We start from the raw sequence: 20,444 nt of genomic DNA on the forward strand, positions 1-20,444 counted from the left end.
TTTTTTTTAACTTTATTTTCCAAAGGTTGGATGGATGAAATGGAAGAGTGCAACTGGAGTGTTGTGCGATCGTAGAATGCCATTGCGGTTGAAGGGAAAGTTTTATAGGACGACTATTAGGCCCGCTTTACTATATGGTACGGAATGTTGGGCTGCTAAGAGACATCATATTCAAAAAATGAGTGTAGCTGAGATGCGTATGCTGAGATGGATGTGTGAAAATACAATAAAAGATAAGATTTGGAACGAGGAGATACGTAAGAAGGTAGGCGTTGCACCCATTGAAAATAAGATGAGAGAGAATCGTTTACGGTGGTTTGGACATATTCGACGAAGGCCTAATGATGCTCCAGTTAGAAGGATGGAGAAATGGGAAAATATATTAGTTAAAAGAGGTCGGGGTAGGCCTAGGAAGACATGGATGGAGGTGATAGGAAAGGATATGAATGCTTTGAACCTCACCGAGGACATGGCATTGGATAGAAATGAATGGAGGAGAAGGATTCATGTGGAAGACCCAGAATGATTTTCTTTGTTGGTTCATATCGCCGACCCCAATTGTTTTGGGATGAAGGCGTAGTTGTTGTTGTTGTTGTTGTTTGTTGTTATGTTTCATACATCAAACTTTTCTTGTATGAGGAAACAGGCCAACACCTATGATATAGAAACCTTTTTTTTTAACACACCCAGGCCAGCACCCACATTATTTTTTTTTTTGAAAAGACAGGCCAGCACACAGCCCAAACTGGGCCTGTGCACCGCCTGTCACAGGCTGCCAAAGCCTGGCAGTCGGCCGAGACCCACTCGGCTGGCTGCTGCCAGTCACATATTTTGTTTTTTTTTTATTTTTTCTTAAAACTTTGTCTAATAAAAATTTTAAAGAAGCCTGCTGCCCAACAGATCTGGCAGAACCGACCAGCTGGGCTCGGTTCTGCCAGCCTGGTAGGGCCCAGCAGGAGTCGTGACAGTTAGTCACAGTCCTTGCTAGACTGCTGATTCGCTGGTCCCCTTTTTTTCTCTAAAAATAAATCATGCCCAGCAAAACAGTATAAGAGAAGAAAGAATAATATATATATGTTTTCTGATATGAATGTGTGTGTTGATTTGTCACACAAGTATGCAAGTACGTGCATACTTGAAATCCATCCTTTATGTACATGAAATTTCCATTCAAAGTATGCCTGTGTATCTAAATTCACTAACAAGTAAGCACACTTATGTAGAAATATAATCCAGACATGCATATATAGATGGGTTCACTGGTAGTCTACACGTGCACAAGCAGAGTCTTACACTCGGTTGTCACAGAAATTCAGTACATATATAGTCATCAAAGAGCATACAGCCAACCCAATTGTTTTAGCATGAAGCCACGCAACCACACCTCAATTCATGTATGCATGTCTATGCACACTTTCGCCCAGTTATGTATTAACAGAACTGCATTAATAAAATCTATATGGATTCTTTCTTTTCTTTTTTGCATTCAAGACTTCACAGGATTCAAAAGAGCAAAAAGGAACGTGCAGCCTCAATTCACCCCTTTATATATAAATCCAGAACATGATTTTTGTTTTAACATGGGATTAAACTTACTCAAAAATTAACTGTAAAACACTCACACCCTAGATCGACGGCTCATCCAATATACATATACACATGTATATATGTATCAACACATATATACCTATATATATATGTACATATACTTATATATATGTATTCTCAAACCACATTTTGAAAGAGATGGAAATCCATTAGTTTTAACCATGGATTTTAGAGTAAACATTCAAGTTTACTCATTCACATGGATTTCTACTAAAGCATTACACGGGAATCGAATCGACATTCGATTTCTCACTTGTATCCAAAAGAGGCGACCCATACCTTTGCAAAAATTGAAGAGGAATAAGAAAATGATGGTGGAGAATTATTGGATTGGCTGGAGAAGGAGATCCTCCTTCTTCCTCCTTCCGCTCTTTCCCTTTCTTTCTTCTCTCTCTCCTCTTTCCCTCTTTCTTTCTTTTTCCTTTCTTTCCCTTCTCTTTTTTTTCTCTCTTTAAGTAGAGAGAGATGGAGGTGACCCCCCCCCCCCCTTCTCCAGCCATCTCTAAATGGGCTGGAGAAGGAGAGTTTTCAAATTTTTGAAACTCCCTTCTCAAGTTTTCAAAAAAATTTCAACTCCTCTATGTTGACTTTTCTAAAACTTTTCATTTCTTTTAAAACTCTCTCTTAATCTCTCTTAGGTAAGAATAAGGACTCTTTTAAGAAGTCTTACTAAGCCCTAAAATAAAATTTTCGGAATTAATAAAATTAATTTAATAATTAATTATTTAATAATTAATTAATTAACTTTCGGATTTCCAAAGTTAGTTTAATTACCCTAGGAGTCTTTTTAACCCTAACTAACTTTATTTTAAAGCTTTAAACTGAATTTAAAGCTAAAATGTTTTTTGACATGGATTTGGATCCGGATCTGGATCCAAAAATCCAAATCTATATCCAAAACGAAATTAGATCAAAATCTGGATCAGACCTAGATTAAAGTGGGTCTTGAATCAGATCCAAGCCCCTATTAATTCGGATCATATGCATAGGATCCAACCCAATCCAACTCCGAATCCAGTTCGACAAACTGCTTAATTTTTTAAAAAATGCGATTTTCGGGTCAATCGTAGCTCGAATGAAGGAAAATAAAATATCGTTGCTCTTAGAATCTCGAGATGCATCCAACAACATATTACACGAATATCAAATTTAGAATTTCGCCCGAAAATAACCTAAATTTTGCTTGAATTTAAAGGTCGAAAATAAAATTCTTTCTCGCGCTTTGATTGTCTCATTACGACCTTGTCGATGAGACCTGGGCCAAGCCCAGACTCAAAGACGTCAATCTAAAAATCAAGCCTCAAACGGTTTTTCTCCCAGACTTGACCAAATTTTTGAAAATCCCATAAAATGACTAAGTACGAAAATACGCAATATTACATAGTGTGCACCCATCTTGGACCATCCAATCAAATGATTGGATAGTCAAAAGAACCCAATAGATATGATCTATATGGTTGTATAGTAAAAATTAATTATGGATCATGTGATTATAATGTGCAAGAAGGATTTTTTTTAAGGGCTGCAAAACCCAGTGGCTCACATTGTACCAAAAGTTTCACAGGTCTAAAAGTTATAATTTTACTTAAAAAAAAAAAGATCGGGCCTGTGATCATTAGCAAACAAAACATGCTGAAGACATCTATGGTGTTAAATTGAGAGAGATTGTTGACCTGAGTGCACAATGTGCCCACACCTTAACTGGTACACACCTACAAATTGCTCTCTCTCTCTCTCTCTCTCTCTCTCTCTCTCTCTCTCTCTCTCTCTATATATATATATATATATATATATATATATATATATAATATATATTTATTTGTGTGTACATGTGTGTGTGTTATGTTCTTAACTTCTTGGTCATATCCTTAATGGTCATAAACCCAACCACTTTCGCTGGCAGTTCATGTGTGTGTGTGTGTGTGTGTGCGCGCGTAATTTGCTATTTTCTTCCCCTCCAATTTTATTCTTTTACTCAAGATTGTTGCTTTGAAAGGGTAATTCATTGATGAGAATCCTAAAGAGCTTTATAGACCATGCATTTTTGAGTGGAAATTGTTTATGTTTGGACTATTAGGGTGCATTTGGTTAAACTGTTGAAATGCATTTTAGTGAAACACATTTTGCAAGTTTTATCCATTTGGTAAGTTTCTGTCATCTTGAATAGGGCTGGACAACGGGCAGGCCAGGCTGGCCTGACCCGGTTTGATCAGGCCGTTGCTGGGCCGGATCTGGTCAAGCCTGACCCGTTGACCAACCGGATCGGGCCTAGGCCCGGTTCGGGTCTAATACAAAGCCCATGGAACCACCCGTTTCTCCCAATGGGCACATGGGCCTAATTCGGGTCAGGTCGGGCTGGGCCGGGTTACAAGTCATCTTATATTCATGATATTCCACATTCATTTCCTTGAATGCATATGTTTTTTAGTAAAAAATTGAAAAATACAAAAAATAAGAGATCCAAGATGAATCCACTTTTTGAATTATACATTATATAAAGCCCACAGGACAGCCTGTTAGCCTGTGGGCTGGCCCGTCCCAACCCGAGATTTTGTTGGGTTAGGTTTAAGCCTGGTCCAGGTCTGGCCTTCTTTCAAAAACTATGCCCAGGTCCGATCCATTTGGGCTGGGCCACGGGCTACCCGACCCATTGTCCAGCCCTAATCTTGCATATGTGTGGGTTGGCATGTCTATTTGGAGTAAAATGTGGGTATGATAAAATTAGGTTTTCTAATTCCATTCAAAATGTGTCCTTTCCAAAATCATTCCTCCAAAATGTGCAACCAAACACCCCTTAATATGAATGTTATGGGATTAGCATGATGAAATCCATTGATCTGTCGTTCAAAAAGAGCATTTCAAATTGGTGAGATTCATACTTCTAACCCTGAGGTAAGGTGCCATATTGTTGATGGCTACTATGGAATTTTACTCAAGTGCCAACTGCTAACATTCTTAATAAGCCTAATTCCTTGGGTGATTTTGGTACGTAAATGTTTTTTTCAAGAAAAAGGTACTTAATCAGTTTACTGTTGATGGCGTGTATTTAAATCTTTCAAGTGTGTATAGGATCAACTTGCTATTCACGTTATAATTATTTTTTTTTCTCTGCGGCTTGTACTCATTGTTTCCGCCCTACAGATTCTTATAGAGGTGGATGAATTTGAAGATGCAGCAACACCCTACCTTCAGATTAAGGGACTGAATAAAGAAGCAGTGGTAGCAGCAGCCTCTGCACTCAATCTTGATGGCTCATATACTACAAAGGTTTGCACAGTGCCATGACAGAGGGGTTGATAGCATAGTCACAAGTCTCGTTATCAGGATTTTCTTGGCAAAAGAAAATCTGGTAATAGATTAAACAATTTGTTTTTATTGGGAAAATATTGGTATATTTAAGTATTATAATTATACAAGAAAATTTGTAAAAATATAAAATATGTATAAAAATATAAATATCACCTTAATAATGTGATAATATCACAAAAAGATCAATATTTCATGAATCAAAATAGATGTTTTTTAAAATATCTTCTTTTTTTGGGATTCTATCGGTTTTTCAAATCTTGCCATGAGATTTTCAAAAAGTAGCCGATATATGTGGCTATGGTTGATAGTTGGTTTAAAACATGCGGAAGATGAAATCAAGCTCCGGAATTAGTTCTGTTTGAACCAAAAGTAACATGTACTTTATTCCCTGGACTTAGACCAGCATTGCACTGAATTAAATAAGTTCTTAAAGACCTGTTAAACCTTCAGTAAGTCTTAGTAGATCTGATGGTCTCTTGACTTGCTAAGTTTAGGTTCTCTGGCTCCTCTCTGGCATTTCACATGAGGGGTTTTATTCATTTTGCTTTAGTATTTGGTTCTAAAATGTTTGGTAGAGGAAAATTGACTTCATTGATGAAGATTTGGACCAACTTGGTTGTTTGACTGTGTCAGCTGTCTTAACTTTTGTCTGTTTTTTTATATGCAACTCTTTGATTAAAAATTATCTCAATCCTCAATGGGATAAAATTTCACTCCTCTATCTGCTGCAAACCTTAATATGTTGTCTAAAAGCAATACGACTAACAAAACAGGGTGGATGTATCTTTATTTGTTTTCTACTTTAAGACCCAGATGCGCTCACTTATATACCGGAAATGTGTTTTTTGGCATCAACATCCTTAACCAGAAGGGAATGTTCTCTGACGTGCATTCATATAATTGGTTTTGTTTGCTTAGTTGGGAAGACGTCCATATAATTGATCTTGTTGCATGCTGCATTGCAGAATTATCTACAAATTATTTGGGAGAGCAATGGTGCAAGTGAAAAACGTTCAATAGACATTCATGGTCATCCAGCAGCAAGATTGCAGAAACTTTTGCAACGCATTCAATCTCAAGTATATTTTCAGTTCCTTCTGATTTTGAGCCTTTGTCTACAATTTCTAATAATTTGTAAGTGCTAAGCAATCAGAGAAGCAGATAATTTGAATCGAAGCCATTTTGACTAGATCTAGCATTCATATTGTTGCGTGACATTAGTCTACTTGTATTGGTTTAGTTATTATTTGATTTTTTATAAGTGCTAGTTATTCTTGTCCCCGTGGCTTGTATTTAGAGAACATTTTGTATATATTTTTAAATCACATAATTCCCCTTGATCTTTCATCCTTTGCTAGAGTATGTGGGAGCATAGGGTAATTTCATTATCATGATAAATACTTGAGCAACATTACAACTGTAGAAAGATAGGCACGCTGGAATCACATTTTGGGCACTCTTTTCCCCAGAGAGGGACTTGAAAATGTTAGACGCTGTTCCTATATTTGCTCCATGGGGAAACATCAGGTCATAAAGTCGAACTAAACTCATCACACTTGTTATTTTATAAAATAATTTATCTAAATTGGGGTGTTTACTTGGTGCCTGCATGAACTTATGCTTGTTATTTTACCTGTTTCTTAGTCATTAGAGCATATTCTTAACACAATTTATCGTTTTTATGGCTTTTAATAGATCATTATCGTTGTACTTTTCAAGAGGGTGCTGTAATGAGTTTTTTCATTCCAAGTTGCTAAGTTTTCTGCATTTCTGGGCGTGTTGGGCAGTTTGCTCTATGAACACAATATATATATATATATATATATATATATATATATATATATATATATATATATATATATATATATATATATATATATATATATATAGAGAGAGAGAGAGAGAGAGAGAGAGAGAGAAAGAAAGAGGTCTCCACTTTTCTGTTTGATTCCATTATATTTATTCTCTTCGTTCTTTCACAAGGGCCAAAGAATCTATACGATGCAAGACATGCAAGCAGTGGAGCTAACGATTGAAGACATGCAATCAAGGATTAGGAGGCTTGAAAGGTGGCATGCAATAAACACGGTACTGCTCTGGCATATTCAAATTGTTTGTTTATTTATTTATTTGATAGGCAAGCTTGGGTCAGGCACAGACCCCCACCAGTAATACAACGTATCATCGGGTTTTGAACTTGCAACGTCCCAACACATGGTGACATGCACAACAGCTCCTACCAAACAAGCGGAGCCCCCGTTGATAAGTTGATTGGTTTTCTGGTCTTCCAAAATCCAAGCGTGTATCAGTGCTCCAAAAAGCTATACTGCAAGCAATCTTACTCCACAAACTCGGAGCATTACTGCTGATCATATTGTTTGTCGAATTTTCTTTTCTTCCAGTTTGCATCAGTACTAATGTTCAACTTTCTTCAGGTTCTGTGGACACTCTTTATGTCTGCACTTGTTGGGTACTCGTTGTACCAAAGAAGGCACCACTGATGCTGCAGAACAATTCTGCTATCCAATTGACACCGCATTCTTACACATCCAAGTCTTCAATAATCCCCGTAAATCAGTCTTCAATATCCCTATGAATAAACATCCAAGTCTTCAATAATCCCTGTAAATTAGTCAGGCAGCCTCCAATTTCCATGTACATAAGTCTTCAGCATCCTCTTCATTCTTTCTCTTCCCAGCCCGCCTTTCATTGATTTTTCACATATCTGCCATTCAGGGCAATGTAGCTACATTTTTTCACTGTAAATCTCAATGGAAATTTTTGTCTGACATGGTAAGCCTAAGAAGACTTGGATGGAGATGATAGGAAAGGATATGAATGCTTTGAACCTCACATAGGACATGGCATTGGATAGAAATGATTGGAGGAGAAGGATTCATGTGGAAGACCCAGAATGATTTTCTTTTTTGGTTCATATCGCCGACCCCAATTGTTTTGGGATGAAGGAATAGTTGTTGTTGATTGGAACTGCAGGGGAGCCGGACCCTTTGGTTCCTCTTCGGGTTGATCTTTGAATGCCTGAGATATCTCGTAAAAATTTTTGTGGGGCTCATCTGAGAAGTAAACTATCATCGCCGTGGATGAGTGGCATCCTTGGACCCCTAACCTTACCTGCAATCTTAAAGACACGTGGCGGCCTAGCTCCATCTCGGGATCAGGTTTTAGTGGTCGTCATATGCATGGTAGGAATATGTGCGTTTGATTGCTTTAGATTTCAGATCCTAGAATCGGATCTTTGCAGACAAGGGATCTCAGAACGAGATTCTCAATATATAGCCTCATGAATCTTATTCCAGTTCGATAGTTACTTTTCATCTGAGCCCGAGTGCAGTTGCAAAACTGATTAACCTAGTGACTACATCTGATCCTTGTCTGACCCGAACCCCATCCGTGTCGCTTGCGGTAAAAAATATGATTCGAGTTCTCTGTCGCAACTCTCAAGCCGTCCCATGAAAACCCTTTTAAAAATTTCTCCCTCTCTCTCTGCCCAAGACTTCAGGTGACGTAGCAGTCACCTTGTGTTGGGACGTTGCAGGTTCAAAACCCAATGGTATAGTTGTATAACTGGCAGGGGTCTGCCTAACCCCAGCTTGCCTTTCAAAATAAAAAGAAAAACAGGTGACGTCTAACTTATCTTGGGCAGAGAGATTTTAAAAGGGTCTTGATGGTCGACGGCTTCAGAGTTGCGACAGAGAATGCGGATGCTGTTTTGATTTGAATCTTGCACAGTGTCCTGCTCACGATGCGTCCAAACGGTTAATGAATGCAGATTCATGTCTTGACTACTTTAGACGTTTAACTAAAACATGCATAATAGACACCAGATCAAACCCCACTGGTGCACCGTAGCTTTCAGTGAAAGAAATTAGGGTTTAAATATAAAACCCAAATAAAATAATTTAAATATGTGATGTCATATACCTAAAAAATAAAAAGAGTAATGTAAATATACCTTAAATGGAGCTTTTAATCTATCAACGGCTTCTTTTGTCTTCTTTCAAAATCTTCCTGTGGTTATTCCTCTCAATCTTAGCCTTTCAATGATACAAAGAAACTATGGTTATCTTGAGAAGTACATATCTTCTCTCAACCACACTTTTCTTCTTATGTAGTTAGATTTATACGAAGATGTTAGCTAGATGTTGCTTTTAGGCTATCTCCCTATTAGGCTTATCCAGTCCAAATAAAATGAATTAGTAACTTAACTTTTACCATTTACTAGAATAGTAAGTGACGTGGGATATTCATATTACGATTGAACTTCAAAATGAGAGATAATTTCATCCAGTCATTTCCTATAAAAATATTTTCAATACCCTTTCAAAGTTCAATATTTCATATAGGTCTACTGTCAAAACTCATAACCTATGTAATTAACCGTTGAGAATCCAAAAATACTAATTGGATCTTATGGAACTTTTTCATAAAAAATTTCAAAATATAATTTTAATGAAACACTTTTAAATTTTTTTTTTTTTGAATTACTAAGTTTGGAATTTTCTTTTAATTCGAAGTGCACTTTTCCTCAACATTAGATATTCTCCAAAAAAATGGTTTTGGATCCCCTGCTGAATACTCTTCATTTCTCAAGTATTTCACTAATATTCAATATATACCTTTCAATAAATTTATTACAACTTATTTGAGTATATTTAAAATAATTAGATCATATACTTAGTAATAAATGAGCCTCTAAGATCAAAGGATATTATTAACTCTTTTTGCATATGAGAAAAATATCTAATAACAGTAAATGCAAAAACATTTTATATCTAATATGAGCATCAGCCACGACAACCCTCCAAATGAGTTGTCTATCCCTCTATCCATGGCTGTAACTATTACAGGTACATGTGATCGGAAAACTAGCTCTCCCATGTTGACCTGAAGTCAAACATCTAGTTATCTTATAATGTAACCTGTGGACCCTCATAATGTCTCATATCATATTGGTCATCCCATGAACAAGATATATTAATATGCACAAACAAAATGATCTAAAAGAATAATAAAATTAAATGCATTAAAAATATTTTATTTCACTTTCAGGACATAATATCTAACTGGTGGGCCATATAAGACAAGGTGGTCGTGGGGCTCCACCTAGAGTTTTCCCCGCTTCGACAAGAGTTCCTTATGATAAAAAAAAAACTAAAACATGCATAATGGAAGGGAAGTGACAAGGTGACAGTCTACAAAACTTGCTCCTCACCCACCAAGGCCATAAGCTAGCGAAAAGTGAATGATGTTGAATCCATCAATTTGTAATGAGAGCGTATCAGGTAGAAGGGACCAAGGACAGAAAATTGTCCAACGTACCTTGGATGTCGTCCATCATCAAAATGAACGGCACCCAAAAACCATCAAAAGTTTTTTTTTTTTTTAAGAACAAAGCTAACCTGCATGTTACTCAAGTCGGGTTGACCAGAATAATTTTTGGGTTAGAAATTTTCATGTGGGTCAAAATGGGTATCCGACACAAATTTGACTCGTTGACAGCCCTATATAGGGGTACCCATAATGTGTGATCTGATGTCTCTACTAATGGCCTTTCACTTCAAATTAATGAGTTTCAGAGTTATTTGAACTCAAGTCAACAAAAAAAACATTAACAACAACGAAAAATGATTGTACTGTATAAATAATTTGACATGATTTTTTAAAAATCTTATATTTTTTTATATTCTCTTGATGTCCAAACTCACAAATATCCAACATCGTTAAGATCATTTTACCCTTTGCAACTGCAAATTGATGGCTTATTGTAATAAAATTGTATTGTCTGTCAGTTAGTGTAAAGTTACACTTAAATTTAGAATCACACATTTTTTTATGCAAACCTTACGAAAATCATTTGCGAATTTTTGGTGAAACTAAAATCACCAAAATCATAAATATCAAACTTTTTTTCATATACTTCACAAAATTGCATAAATATATATGTGAGCTTCCACTTAAAGGAAAACAACAAAATTGCAAAATATCCTATTTTAATATTTATAAATTTATTATTATAGATATTTTTTATTAGTATTTGTTGAGTTTTTGAATCATATATATACTTGTTTTTTATTTGAGGGTTTCTTTTTTTCATTTGTATCTGCAAAGAACATCCTTGTAGAACCTTTGTAGCAATTCATGTGTAACTTGTCTTTGCATTACGAGGAGGTTGTGATATCATCCTTGTGGACAATATGCGGAAGACTTTGTCCCATAAGAGTCTGTCCTAATAGCTGAGTTATGGACAATATGCGTTCATTGTAACTTTGTATAATTGTAAACTTCAAACATTAAGGATGTTTACACATTGATATGAGCTATGGATAATGTTCATGTAAATTAAGGATGTTTTTTATGGTTTGTACATTTACATACACACATGTATGAATGATATAGACAATGTTATAAAATTAAAGGTGCTTTTTGGATTGAATAATGTTGTTGTAATTGTGTTTAGATTCAGAAATAAGCAAGTATATTTGCAATGTTGCGATATGGATGTTCACAAATATGTTTATGTGATTTCAGTAAATATGTGTGAAACAATATGAATTATATGTGAAAAAGTATGATATATGTGATTTTATTGGTTGTAGTTTAAGTGAAATTTTACATAATTTTTGTGAATTCGTGAAGTAAATGAGAATGGGTAGGATATTTGTAATTTTAGTGGTTTCAGCGGTTATGCGAAACAATATAGTTTTTGCAAGATAGTAGGTTTTTTGTAAAATAATAGAATTTTTGCAAATATGTTTATGTGAATTCGTGAAATGTATGCCAAAAAATATGATATATGTGATTTTAATGGTTTCAGTTTAAGTGGAGTTTCACACATGGTTAAGTGAATGAGTGAAGTATATGTGAATGACTAGAAAATTTATGATTTTAGCGGTTTCAGTTTAAGTGGAGTTTCACATATAACAACCCAAATAAATTTGAATTAAGCAAATACTACAATGTACTGGCAAACAAAACATATAAATTCATGTCATTTGTATACTATATAAAAATTTATTCCTATAAACATATCCAAATGTATAATTAATGAAAACCCCATTTAAATGATACTATATACAATCAATGAGTTACAATGTTGATCTTCGAATACATAAAAAAATTAAAAAAATAATCACATGAATTTACTGTTGAGGATGTTGTCGTTGGCACGATCGTAGCTCCTTGATAACCTTATTTGTGTTCTCAAGAAGGCCATATTAAGTACGTATATATCTTTTAGCATGCAAATATATTCAAGTGCAATAACCAACTCTGCCTCCAATCCACTTAAGGTCCTTTTGTGTTTCTCTCTAACTTTCTCCTTCTCCTAAAAGGCCCTTGTTGCGAAGGGAGAACATGCAACCTATTGGCTGGCTACAAAATCATCATTGGTGGCACGTGCCATGGATGACAAGTTGATGTCTCTGTCGCCATTGGGCCAGTCTTAAAGTTCAGAGAGAAGTATCATAGGTAATCTTTCATCCGATCCTTTGTAGAATGCGACAAAAAATTGCTAATTGTGCAAGGGCGACGAGGTGGTTGCTAAACAAACATAAATTGCTAAACAACTCGGTTGGTCATTTGGCACTCAACTTCATTCTTGTTGTGTAACCAAATGTCCTTCCTTGCGATGTTTTTTAACCCCATAACTATATCGTCATTCTCCTTCTCCAATGTTTCTTCATAGGGACCCCAATTTACCTATATTTCTTTTATGGTTAAGCCTACAAATATGCATTTCTTAAAAAAATATAACAATAATACTTATGTTTGCCCTAGTCAGCTTGCGAAGTGGTGAAACACATTGAGCACGTGACATGCAAGGACCAACTAATCTTCGATCAAGACCCTTTTCGCTGCATGATCGACTCCACATTACGGCACGTGAAAATTCATGGGCAATGTCACACATCTGGGTCCTTATAATGGATATGTGCTCTCGTATCCAAACCTGCATAACAATGATTAACAAAGATTAGTATACATTATGTATCAAAACACAATATATAAGTATAGTGTATGAGTATGAATCAAAAGTTTAGTTATAATAAAATAATAAATACTTCAAACAACACCAACATCCTATCAAGTTTTTTTCCTTCCACTCATCATGTTACTCAAACTTGCATATAGGTGTGCAAGTGAGGTTTCTCCCCATACATGTTGATCAACGTAATCCATCTCCACCAACTATTCGATATAGAATACATGGATCGACTTTTCACATGTATCGATGAATAAGCTTGAGCCGAAGAATTATAGCAAAATTACTCTTACTAACATGTTCACCCTATTACCGCATTTCCCTTCAATGCATAATATTTTTTCTTCATCCGTCTTGCCCTATTTGGGTCATAATAGCTCATATGCTATGAAAACATGATCTTTTTGCCTTTAAACATAACATTATTTGCTTGCAAGTAAATATCCCACAAGTGCTTCAAATCTCTTCACCATTGTCCACTCACTGACTCTCCATGACATTTCAGTTCAATGATTTGTGTCATGTCTTTCAACGTGATGATCATCTTAAGATCTAAATCAATTGGCTATTGTGCATGCAAAATGTTGGTTATTCTTAAACAATTAGCTGAGAATCCTGCAATCAAAATTAATTTTACTAAAATCAGTCAATTTTAATGAATTTTTATATGTTTCACACATATATGACAAATTAATCAATTGCATTCATAGATAGTAACAACATTAAACTAATCAATGATTAAATATATATAATCAATGATTGAATATAAAATTGAAACTGATTATTATAAAATACTTGTCCACAAGCACTGGACCTTCTTCCCCATTGTGACCTTTTCTTCAGAGCTTGCATTTTCTCATCCACATGGGGAGCAACATTAGACTCCTGAACAGGGTTTGCATCCAATCGAGCCACATGACCCTTACTTACATCCACTTTCTGAGGAGGGTCCACATTAACCTCAACCCCTTGGTCAAGTACCTCATTTGCCCTCTCACCACTGTCATTGTAGGTGGCTACATCTTCAACCTCATTTATCTGTGCATTGAAGTTAGCAACAACCTTAGTGCAAGCCAATGAGTTACCCTCCTTCTTAGATGCTTTCGGGATGGGAGACAAAAATGTGTTCACAAACTGTTCAACTTTTTTTGCATATGCTACCTTAGATATGAGTCACTTTATAATTTGTAATTGTTTTTTGTATGATAATGAAGTTTTTTTTTTATTGTTTGAGTGTAACTTTATGTGATTATCGAGGGTACATTTTTTGAGAAAAATGTCAAACACACATTTTTGGCTTTGGAAGTGACTCCCTCTCTACTCACTTATGCACACTAAGTCGTGCTTGCAAATTATCAGGATGACCCAGTTCGTAGTTCGTAGTTCGTAGTTCTTCGTTGGATTTTGTTGTTGTGCTACAATATTAGAAGATGATGTGGGTGTGGACTCCTTCGATCGAGTCTTCTTATTGGCCATATTATATCAATAAACATATTCAATTTTTTTTACAATCACAGGACAAAGAATATTGAAAAAGCATTGTAAAAACAAACAAATTATTTGCAAGAATGAGGAACTCCTCTAATCAAACAAGTCATTGTTGATGACAATATTGAAATAACATTTTAAAAAAACAAAAAATAAATGAGAACATTATTTGATTCAGCCATTAAATTAACAAAAAGGATCATTGTTTGATTCAGCCATTAAAAAAAAGAATATTGTACTTACTGGAAAAACACATAATTGATGGTTCAACAACGATGAAGTGTTGTATATAAATAGTTGCCAAAAATAGATGCTGAAGGGAAGCAGGTTGCGGTCCACTGGTTGGGGACAAAAAAAGCCTTAGATTATGCGAAAATAAGCAGGTCGGGAACCACATTGGGTTTATATATGATTAAGAATTCTAAAAAAATAAAAAATATCACATATTTGTCATAAACTTATAAATATTTAAATACGATATTTGCGATATAGGGAGATTCACAAATATCATTATGCGAGATCATGAAGTATAAGTGAATAAGTAAGATCTTTGCGAATTTAATGTTTTTTATCATTTCACACACACACACACACACACACACATATATATATATATATATATATATATATATATATATATATATATATATATATATATATATATATATATGATTTCATAAAATATACGCAAAAAAGTAGGATATTTACGATTTTGGTGGTTTCAGTTTCACAAAAAATTATGAGTTCATGAAGTCTGCGTGTGATTCTGAATTTAAGTAAGAGTTTGCATTAGCCGATGGGTAGTACAGTTTTATCGCAATAAGTCATCCATTCATAGTTACTAAGGGTATAAAGATTCTAATGATGTTGGATATTTGTGAGTTTACATAAAAAAATATCAAAAAATTGTAGCATTTTTAGGGAATGGTGTTGAAGTATCCATACAAATAATTTCCGGCGTTAACAATGCCGGATACAGCACTAACAGTTTTTTTTTTTCTGACTCTATGGTATTGCCGCATTAACAATGCCTGATCTAAATCACATTTGCAACCCAATTGGGAGCAGCTGCTTAAAAGTCAGATTCTGGTCAACTATGGTGTGGCTTTATCCCCAAGTGCAACTTAATCGGATCGAGCCAGATTGTTGGGTTAGGTAGTGCTGCACAGTCATAACCGGTGGTTCCTGGGTTCAAACCCCAGACCTGGGTAAGGATAACATGGTTGGATCCATAATTGTCAAATTCTGGGTTGGGCTCCACTCGGCATTGAGGGATCCAGAACTATGTGTGAATCTGAAACAAGCTCGAATGCAATCAAAACGTTGCACATGAAAACTTGCCAGATCGGGTTTGGATAGTCTCTGGTTTTATTGTTTTTGGGTTTTCACTATATCCACACGATCACCTGAAAGAACTCGTAAAAGAGGTGCAAACGAATAGGATCTACTACAAATAGCAGGTCTGCTAACTCCGGATCCCGACATTATAATGGATCCTGGTTTGGAATTTTGGATACCCAAAATCAGATGACCTGACCAAGCAAACGGATCAAATTCGGTATTGTCCCAATCAGACCATCCATCCAGGACTATTGATGTAAGCAGTTTGGCTTGGGGTTTAGTTTAGGTTGGATGACTGACTGTATCCAAGTCCATTTGGGTCCGATTCGGAAGAGAAAGCTGTACCCACTACGAACTTGACTTGATTTGGATGTAGTACTTTCACATCCGAATCCAAATCTGTGCCCGACTCAAAATCCAAGAAAATCTGACCCAACGTACACTCGTACGAGCTAGGGTATATAGTCTAACGGGATTCGAGCTCCGAATTTGAGTAACCTAGATCCGACTATATCTGATCCGAATCCGAACCGCGTCACAAACAGAGAAAAAGGATGATCGAAGAAAACACGAGAAAGGCTGCCCAGCCAAAAAAACAAAACGCCACGTCACCGATCCGCGTTCCCCTCTATCAACCCATTGGTCGCCCTCCGATCGGACATCCCGCAAACCGTTCCCAACCGTCCGATCGACCATCAAATCCCTTTTAAAAATCTCACTCTCTTTCTCTCTCTCCACTGCTTCTGAGAGCTCGCAACCCTCGCTAATGGCGTCCGAAGAGGCAGAAAAGTCCCCCACGGCCGCCCCCAACCACCCTCCATACCCAGAGGTAAATGAAACATAAGCTCCCAGAATCCTTTTCTACAGAGAAGCAGGGTTCCGGGAAAGTTCTTCTCCCCCCGAAATTTGATTTTTTTCTTCATTGTAGATGATCATTGCTGCTCTTGCCGCGCTCGACGAGACGAACGGCTCCAGTAAGCCGGAGATCGCCAAGTACATCGAGTCGACCTACTCGGACCTGCCCCCGACACACTCATCGCTTCTCACTCAGCACCTCCAGCGGCTCAAGGAGACGGGCGACGTCGTCATGGTGAAACACGCCTACAAGCTCGCCCCGAAGTCGCAGGGCGATAACCCCGCGACGCCGCCGCGACGAGGCCGCGGCCGCCCGCCCAAGCCGAAGACCGGCCTCACGCCCACTAGGTCGCCTCGGCCGCGCGGGCGTCCTCCGAAACCAAAGGATCCGTCAGCCACCGTGAAGGTGCCGAGGCCGAGGGGGAGGCCGCGGAAGGTCGGGAAGGTCGCCAGCTCGCCGAAGCCGAAGGGGACGCGGCCGCGCGGCCGGCCTCCGAAGGCGAAGACGGGCGCCATCTCACCTAGAGTTCCGGTGAAGGTCGCTGAGGAATGAACGGAGCCCACGTTGAGGTTCGTCGCCGGTTGCAGTTTCGTCGTTGTCTTCTTCTTCCCCCTGTTTTTTATTTTTATTTTTGCAGTTAATTGAGAAAATGTATGAGGATGGCATGCATGTAATTTTCTTGTAGACTATATCTCTCTGTATCTCTGGCATTCTCTTATTTTAGTCAGCGACTCACATCCGTTTGGAAATTTACTTTTCTAGCCTTGGTAATTCCGGAGAGTAACATATTAGTGACATGGATATGTGGGGTCTTGTCCGTTAAAAAGCAGCGATAAGGTGCGGTCGTTTTCGAAAATGATAACCATTTATTTTCTTTCAATCCTATTTTTTTAATTTTGGATCACTTATTAATGCAATTTTAGAAGTCGAAGTGCCGTTTTTAACACTTTTGGTGCTTGTTGACTTTTTGCAAGTTGTCGGTTTTGCCCCTTATCTTTTTGTGTATATATGATTCATTTCGCTTCTTCTCCTTTGGCCATTGCCCATTTGTTAGTTTGTTTTTTATGATAGAATTGCAGCATCAAGCCAATCTTTGGGCGATATTAGAAAGCGCTCAAAGTTTTCAATATTATTTAATTCACACCTAAACTTTTTTGTTAATTTAAAAAAGCAATTTACATGAGTTTTGAACAATATTGAAAACTTATGTTGTGATCATTGTCAGAGCTTTTAAACTTTTGTTGTGTGTATGTTGGCGTAGCGGGGGTGGGGTCTTGGCTTCACTAGATGGGCAGTTTGATTCTCATGGGCGTTGCCTCTCTGTGCAAGCCAATGTATAGCATAGGCCTTATGTGTAGGGGCCTTAGCCTTGTGGTTTTATGCTGCCGGCACGATGATAATGGGTATGACAGGATGAGCCAGTGCGACCAGGTCTTTGTGCTGGGCTGGGTGTGGTTTCTTCTTGTTATAAATTAAAAAAACAGTCATTTCAAACTTGGCTTTGTTACTTAAACTAATTATGAGCTCAAAATTAGTCCCAAGGGGTTTGGCTTAGTGGGATGGGGGCCCTATGCCCTTTACAGCCAACCTAGGTTCAAATCTCATGAGCGTCACCCCCTGCTTAAACCTAAACTTGACGATTCTCTGGGGCTGAGGAATAATCCCTTGGAGTTTCATGTTGACAGGACAACTGTAAGTACATCAGGCTGAGTTAGTGCAGTTAGGTTTCTGCACCTTGCGCCTGAGGAGTACACAATAAAATTTATGAGCTCAAAATTGGTTTGGCTTTTTGCAAGGAGGCCAGCTTGAACACTTCAAGCTCCGCTCATTCAGCGTGTTTACCAGATCAAGAAATGACGACCACCATGCCCTGATTTTCTAGTTATGGTTTTATTTTTTCCTAGGGAACGTCCGGATCAACTCTCGTTTGTGAAATTGACGTCCGTTGGTTCTGGTTTTTCAACTATGCCAAAATTTTACTATATTAATTCATACATCACCTCTCTCTCTCTCTCTCTCCTTTGGTTTTATTGAATTAAAAACTATGGCAAGCTTGTTCTTTATAGTGTGTTGGAGTGGAGTTTGCATCATGGTGCCTTGTTAGTGGGGTGCATTTGGTTAGAACTTATAAAGGTATTTGGGCATTTGAAAAATGTTGATTTGTAATGGCTCATGAGTGCCATCCGAGGGGAGTGCCTTTGAGAACCTTTTCTTTTTCGCTTTTGTTTGGTTGTCAAGCTTTCTTTTGGAAAGGTGTTTACGTTTACGTTACATGGTTAAAGCATTTCTGGGGTCATGCTGCCTGCGAGGTTTGAACATTTTGTGAATGACAATTGCATCCTTACATGTATTTTTTGTGTTAGTACGTTGTCTGGACCATAAAAGCAGGTTTCATGTGTATGGGTGCTATGCAAATTATGCCTTGATGCCGAAAGTATGGCCTGCAATAAATAGTAGGGAAGATGGGCAGTCGATCTTGAGGATGGTTGAAAGTTATCGGCAATCATCTGCCCTACATGCTGTTTCCTTTTTCTTTTTTATGACGAAGAACGACTAGGATCGAGTCATGATTGGGTCTACCTTATACTGGTGAAACTTTGGGAGAATGGATCGGCCCTACAGTGCTGCTTTATAGTTGGGTTTGATCCCAAGAGATATCCAGCTCCTGACTTGTGATTCTTCCTAGGAACTTTTGACAGGCATTGAGCATTTCTATGGGCCTGGTCCACTTTGGGGGTCTTTTACTACAAGGTGGGGGTGGGTCAATTAGGGCTTGATTTTGGTGGGCCTATGATGCAAATCGGTTGCCCGATTTGCAAAGAAACAATTAAGTTATGCTATTCCTATGAATTACATTACTAAAAGCAAGACTAATGAAAATTGATGATTAATTAAAACATAAAATTAAAGAAAATATCAATAATTTCATTCTACATTTTGATTGAGAAACTCCTATATGAGTATCTATAGGAGAACCAATGTTGTTAAAATCGGTGTGATATCGTATCGTTAGAAAATCAATACCATACTGACCAGAATAGGCTATTTTTTAATAAATGTAAAATAGTTTAAAATTAAATTTTAATGGCTTTAACACGTGTCATGTTCTGATCGATACTTAATATTTTTTAATTATTTTCTGTCCGATTCAAAATGATTCACTTTAGAATTGGTATCAGCCGATTCACTTAAATTGTTGGCCAAATGATACAGGTTTGATTCTGATATTGACAACATTGAGGATAACACGGGAAACACAGTTTATTTTGGATCCTAAGTGAATCTATTATATTAACAAAATATCTAAATCTAAATATACCTAAATAAAAAACTTGAATTAGAGTTTTTTAGTAAAAGCCTAACACGGGTTGAGATGTGCTATTTTTGTTACATCTTTCTAAGCATGTAGTTACAGTGTCACTTTTTTACGGTACTGTCCTTATAAATTAGAGCTTTTTTCATAAAAGCCTCACAATTTGCCAAAATTCTGTTATGTCCAAGTTTTATTTTCAATTTTTCAAGTGATTGTTAAGAATGTCCTCAAAATGTGAGAACCTCATTTTTACTTGAAAAAATAGCAAAAAGAGCACATGCACAAGTCATTCTTGAGGATGTCTCCAAAATTTGTGAATCTCCTTTGTACTAAAAAATAAATTGCATAAGGGGCACACGTAAGCAGATGTTTGCAAAATGTGTGAGGACATTCACAAATGTGAGAGTATTTAGTAAAAAAAAAGTTTGCACATTTTGGGGATATTCACAAACAATGACTTGCGAATATCTTCACACATTTGCCAAGGTCATACTATATTTGCGAACCTCTTTTAACTAAATACTCTT

The 20,444-nt window shown here is 36.9% G+C and overlaps 2 protein-coding genes and 1 non-coding gene across 7 annotated transcripts in view; all 3 read left to right on the forward strand.

Moving 5' to 3' along the window:
- Positions 1-7,706, forward strand: part of LOC149816142 (uncharacterized) — a 235,932-nt gene extending 228,226 nt beyond the window's left edge. For 4 of the 5 annotated variants that reach the window (XM_089987332.1, XM_089987333.1, XM_089987334.1 and 1 more), the window contains exons 23-26: positions 4,750-4,875; positions 5,883-5,996; positions 6,901-7,005; positions 7,353-7,706. In XM_089987332.1, coding sequence (XP_089843458.1) covers positions 4,750-4,875; positions 5,883-5,996; positions 6,901-7,005; positions 7,353-7,418 — 411 coding nt within the window. In that variant the 3' untranslated portion in view covers positions 7,419-7,706. Of the gene's footprint in view, positions 1-4,749; positions 4,876-5,882; positions 5,997-6,900; positions 7,006-7,352 lie in introns of those variants that run through there. The other variant, XR_016427639.1, reaches the window with a different exon arrangement.
- Positions 7,707-16,471: 8,765 nt separating this feature from the next.
- Positions 16,472-17,314, forward strand: LOC149816143 (HMG-Y-related protein A-like). Its single transcript, XM_089986849.1, has 2 exons — positions 16,472-16,577; positions 16,677-17,314. Exons 1-2 carry the CDS (start codon positions 16,515-16,517, stop codon positions 17,154-17,156), a joined length of 543 nt encoding a protein of 180 aa, XP_089842975.1. The 5' UTR covers positions 16,472-16,514; the 3' UTR covers positions 17,157-17,314.
- A 1,671-nt stretch (positions 17,315-18,985) lies between these two features.
- Positions 18,986-19,124, forward strand: LOC149816144 (small nucleolar RNA snoR135). The gene has a single exon (XR_016427771.1). It is a non-coding gene; the product is annotated as a small nucleolar RNA snoR135 (small nucleolar RNA).
- Positions 19,125-20,444: the final 1,320 nt, after the last annotated feature.

The sequence above is a fragment of the Nuphar pumila genome, chromosome 14 (assembly GCF_984573655.1).
Source record: "Nuphar pumila chromosome 14, dmNupPumi1.hap1.1, whole genome shotgun sequence".
Taxonomy (NCBI): domain Eukaryota; kingdom Viridiplantae; phylum Streptophyta; class Magnoliopsida; order Nymphaeales; family Nymphaeaceae; genus Nuphar; species Nuphar pumila.

Coding starts and splice junctions, on each gene's coding strand:
- LOC149816143 (XM_089986849.1), top strand. CDS start 16,515: ATGGCGTCCGAAGAGGCAGAAAAGTCCCCCACGGCCGCCCCCAACCAC. Junction 16,578..16,676: donor ACCACCCTCCATACCCAGAG/GTAAATGAAACA, acceptor TCTTCATTGTAG/ATGATCATTGCTGCTCTTGC.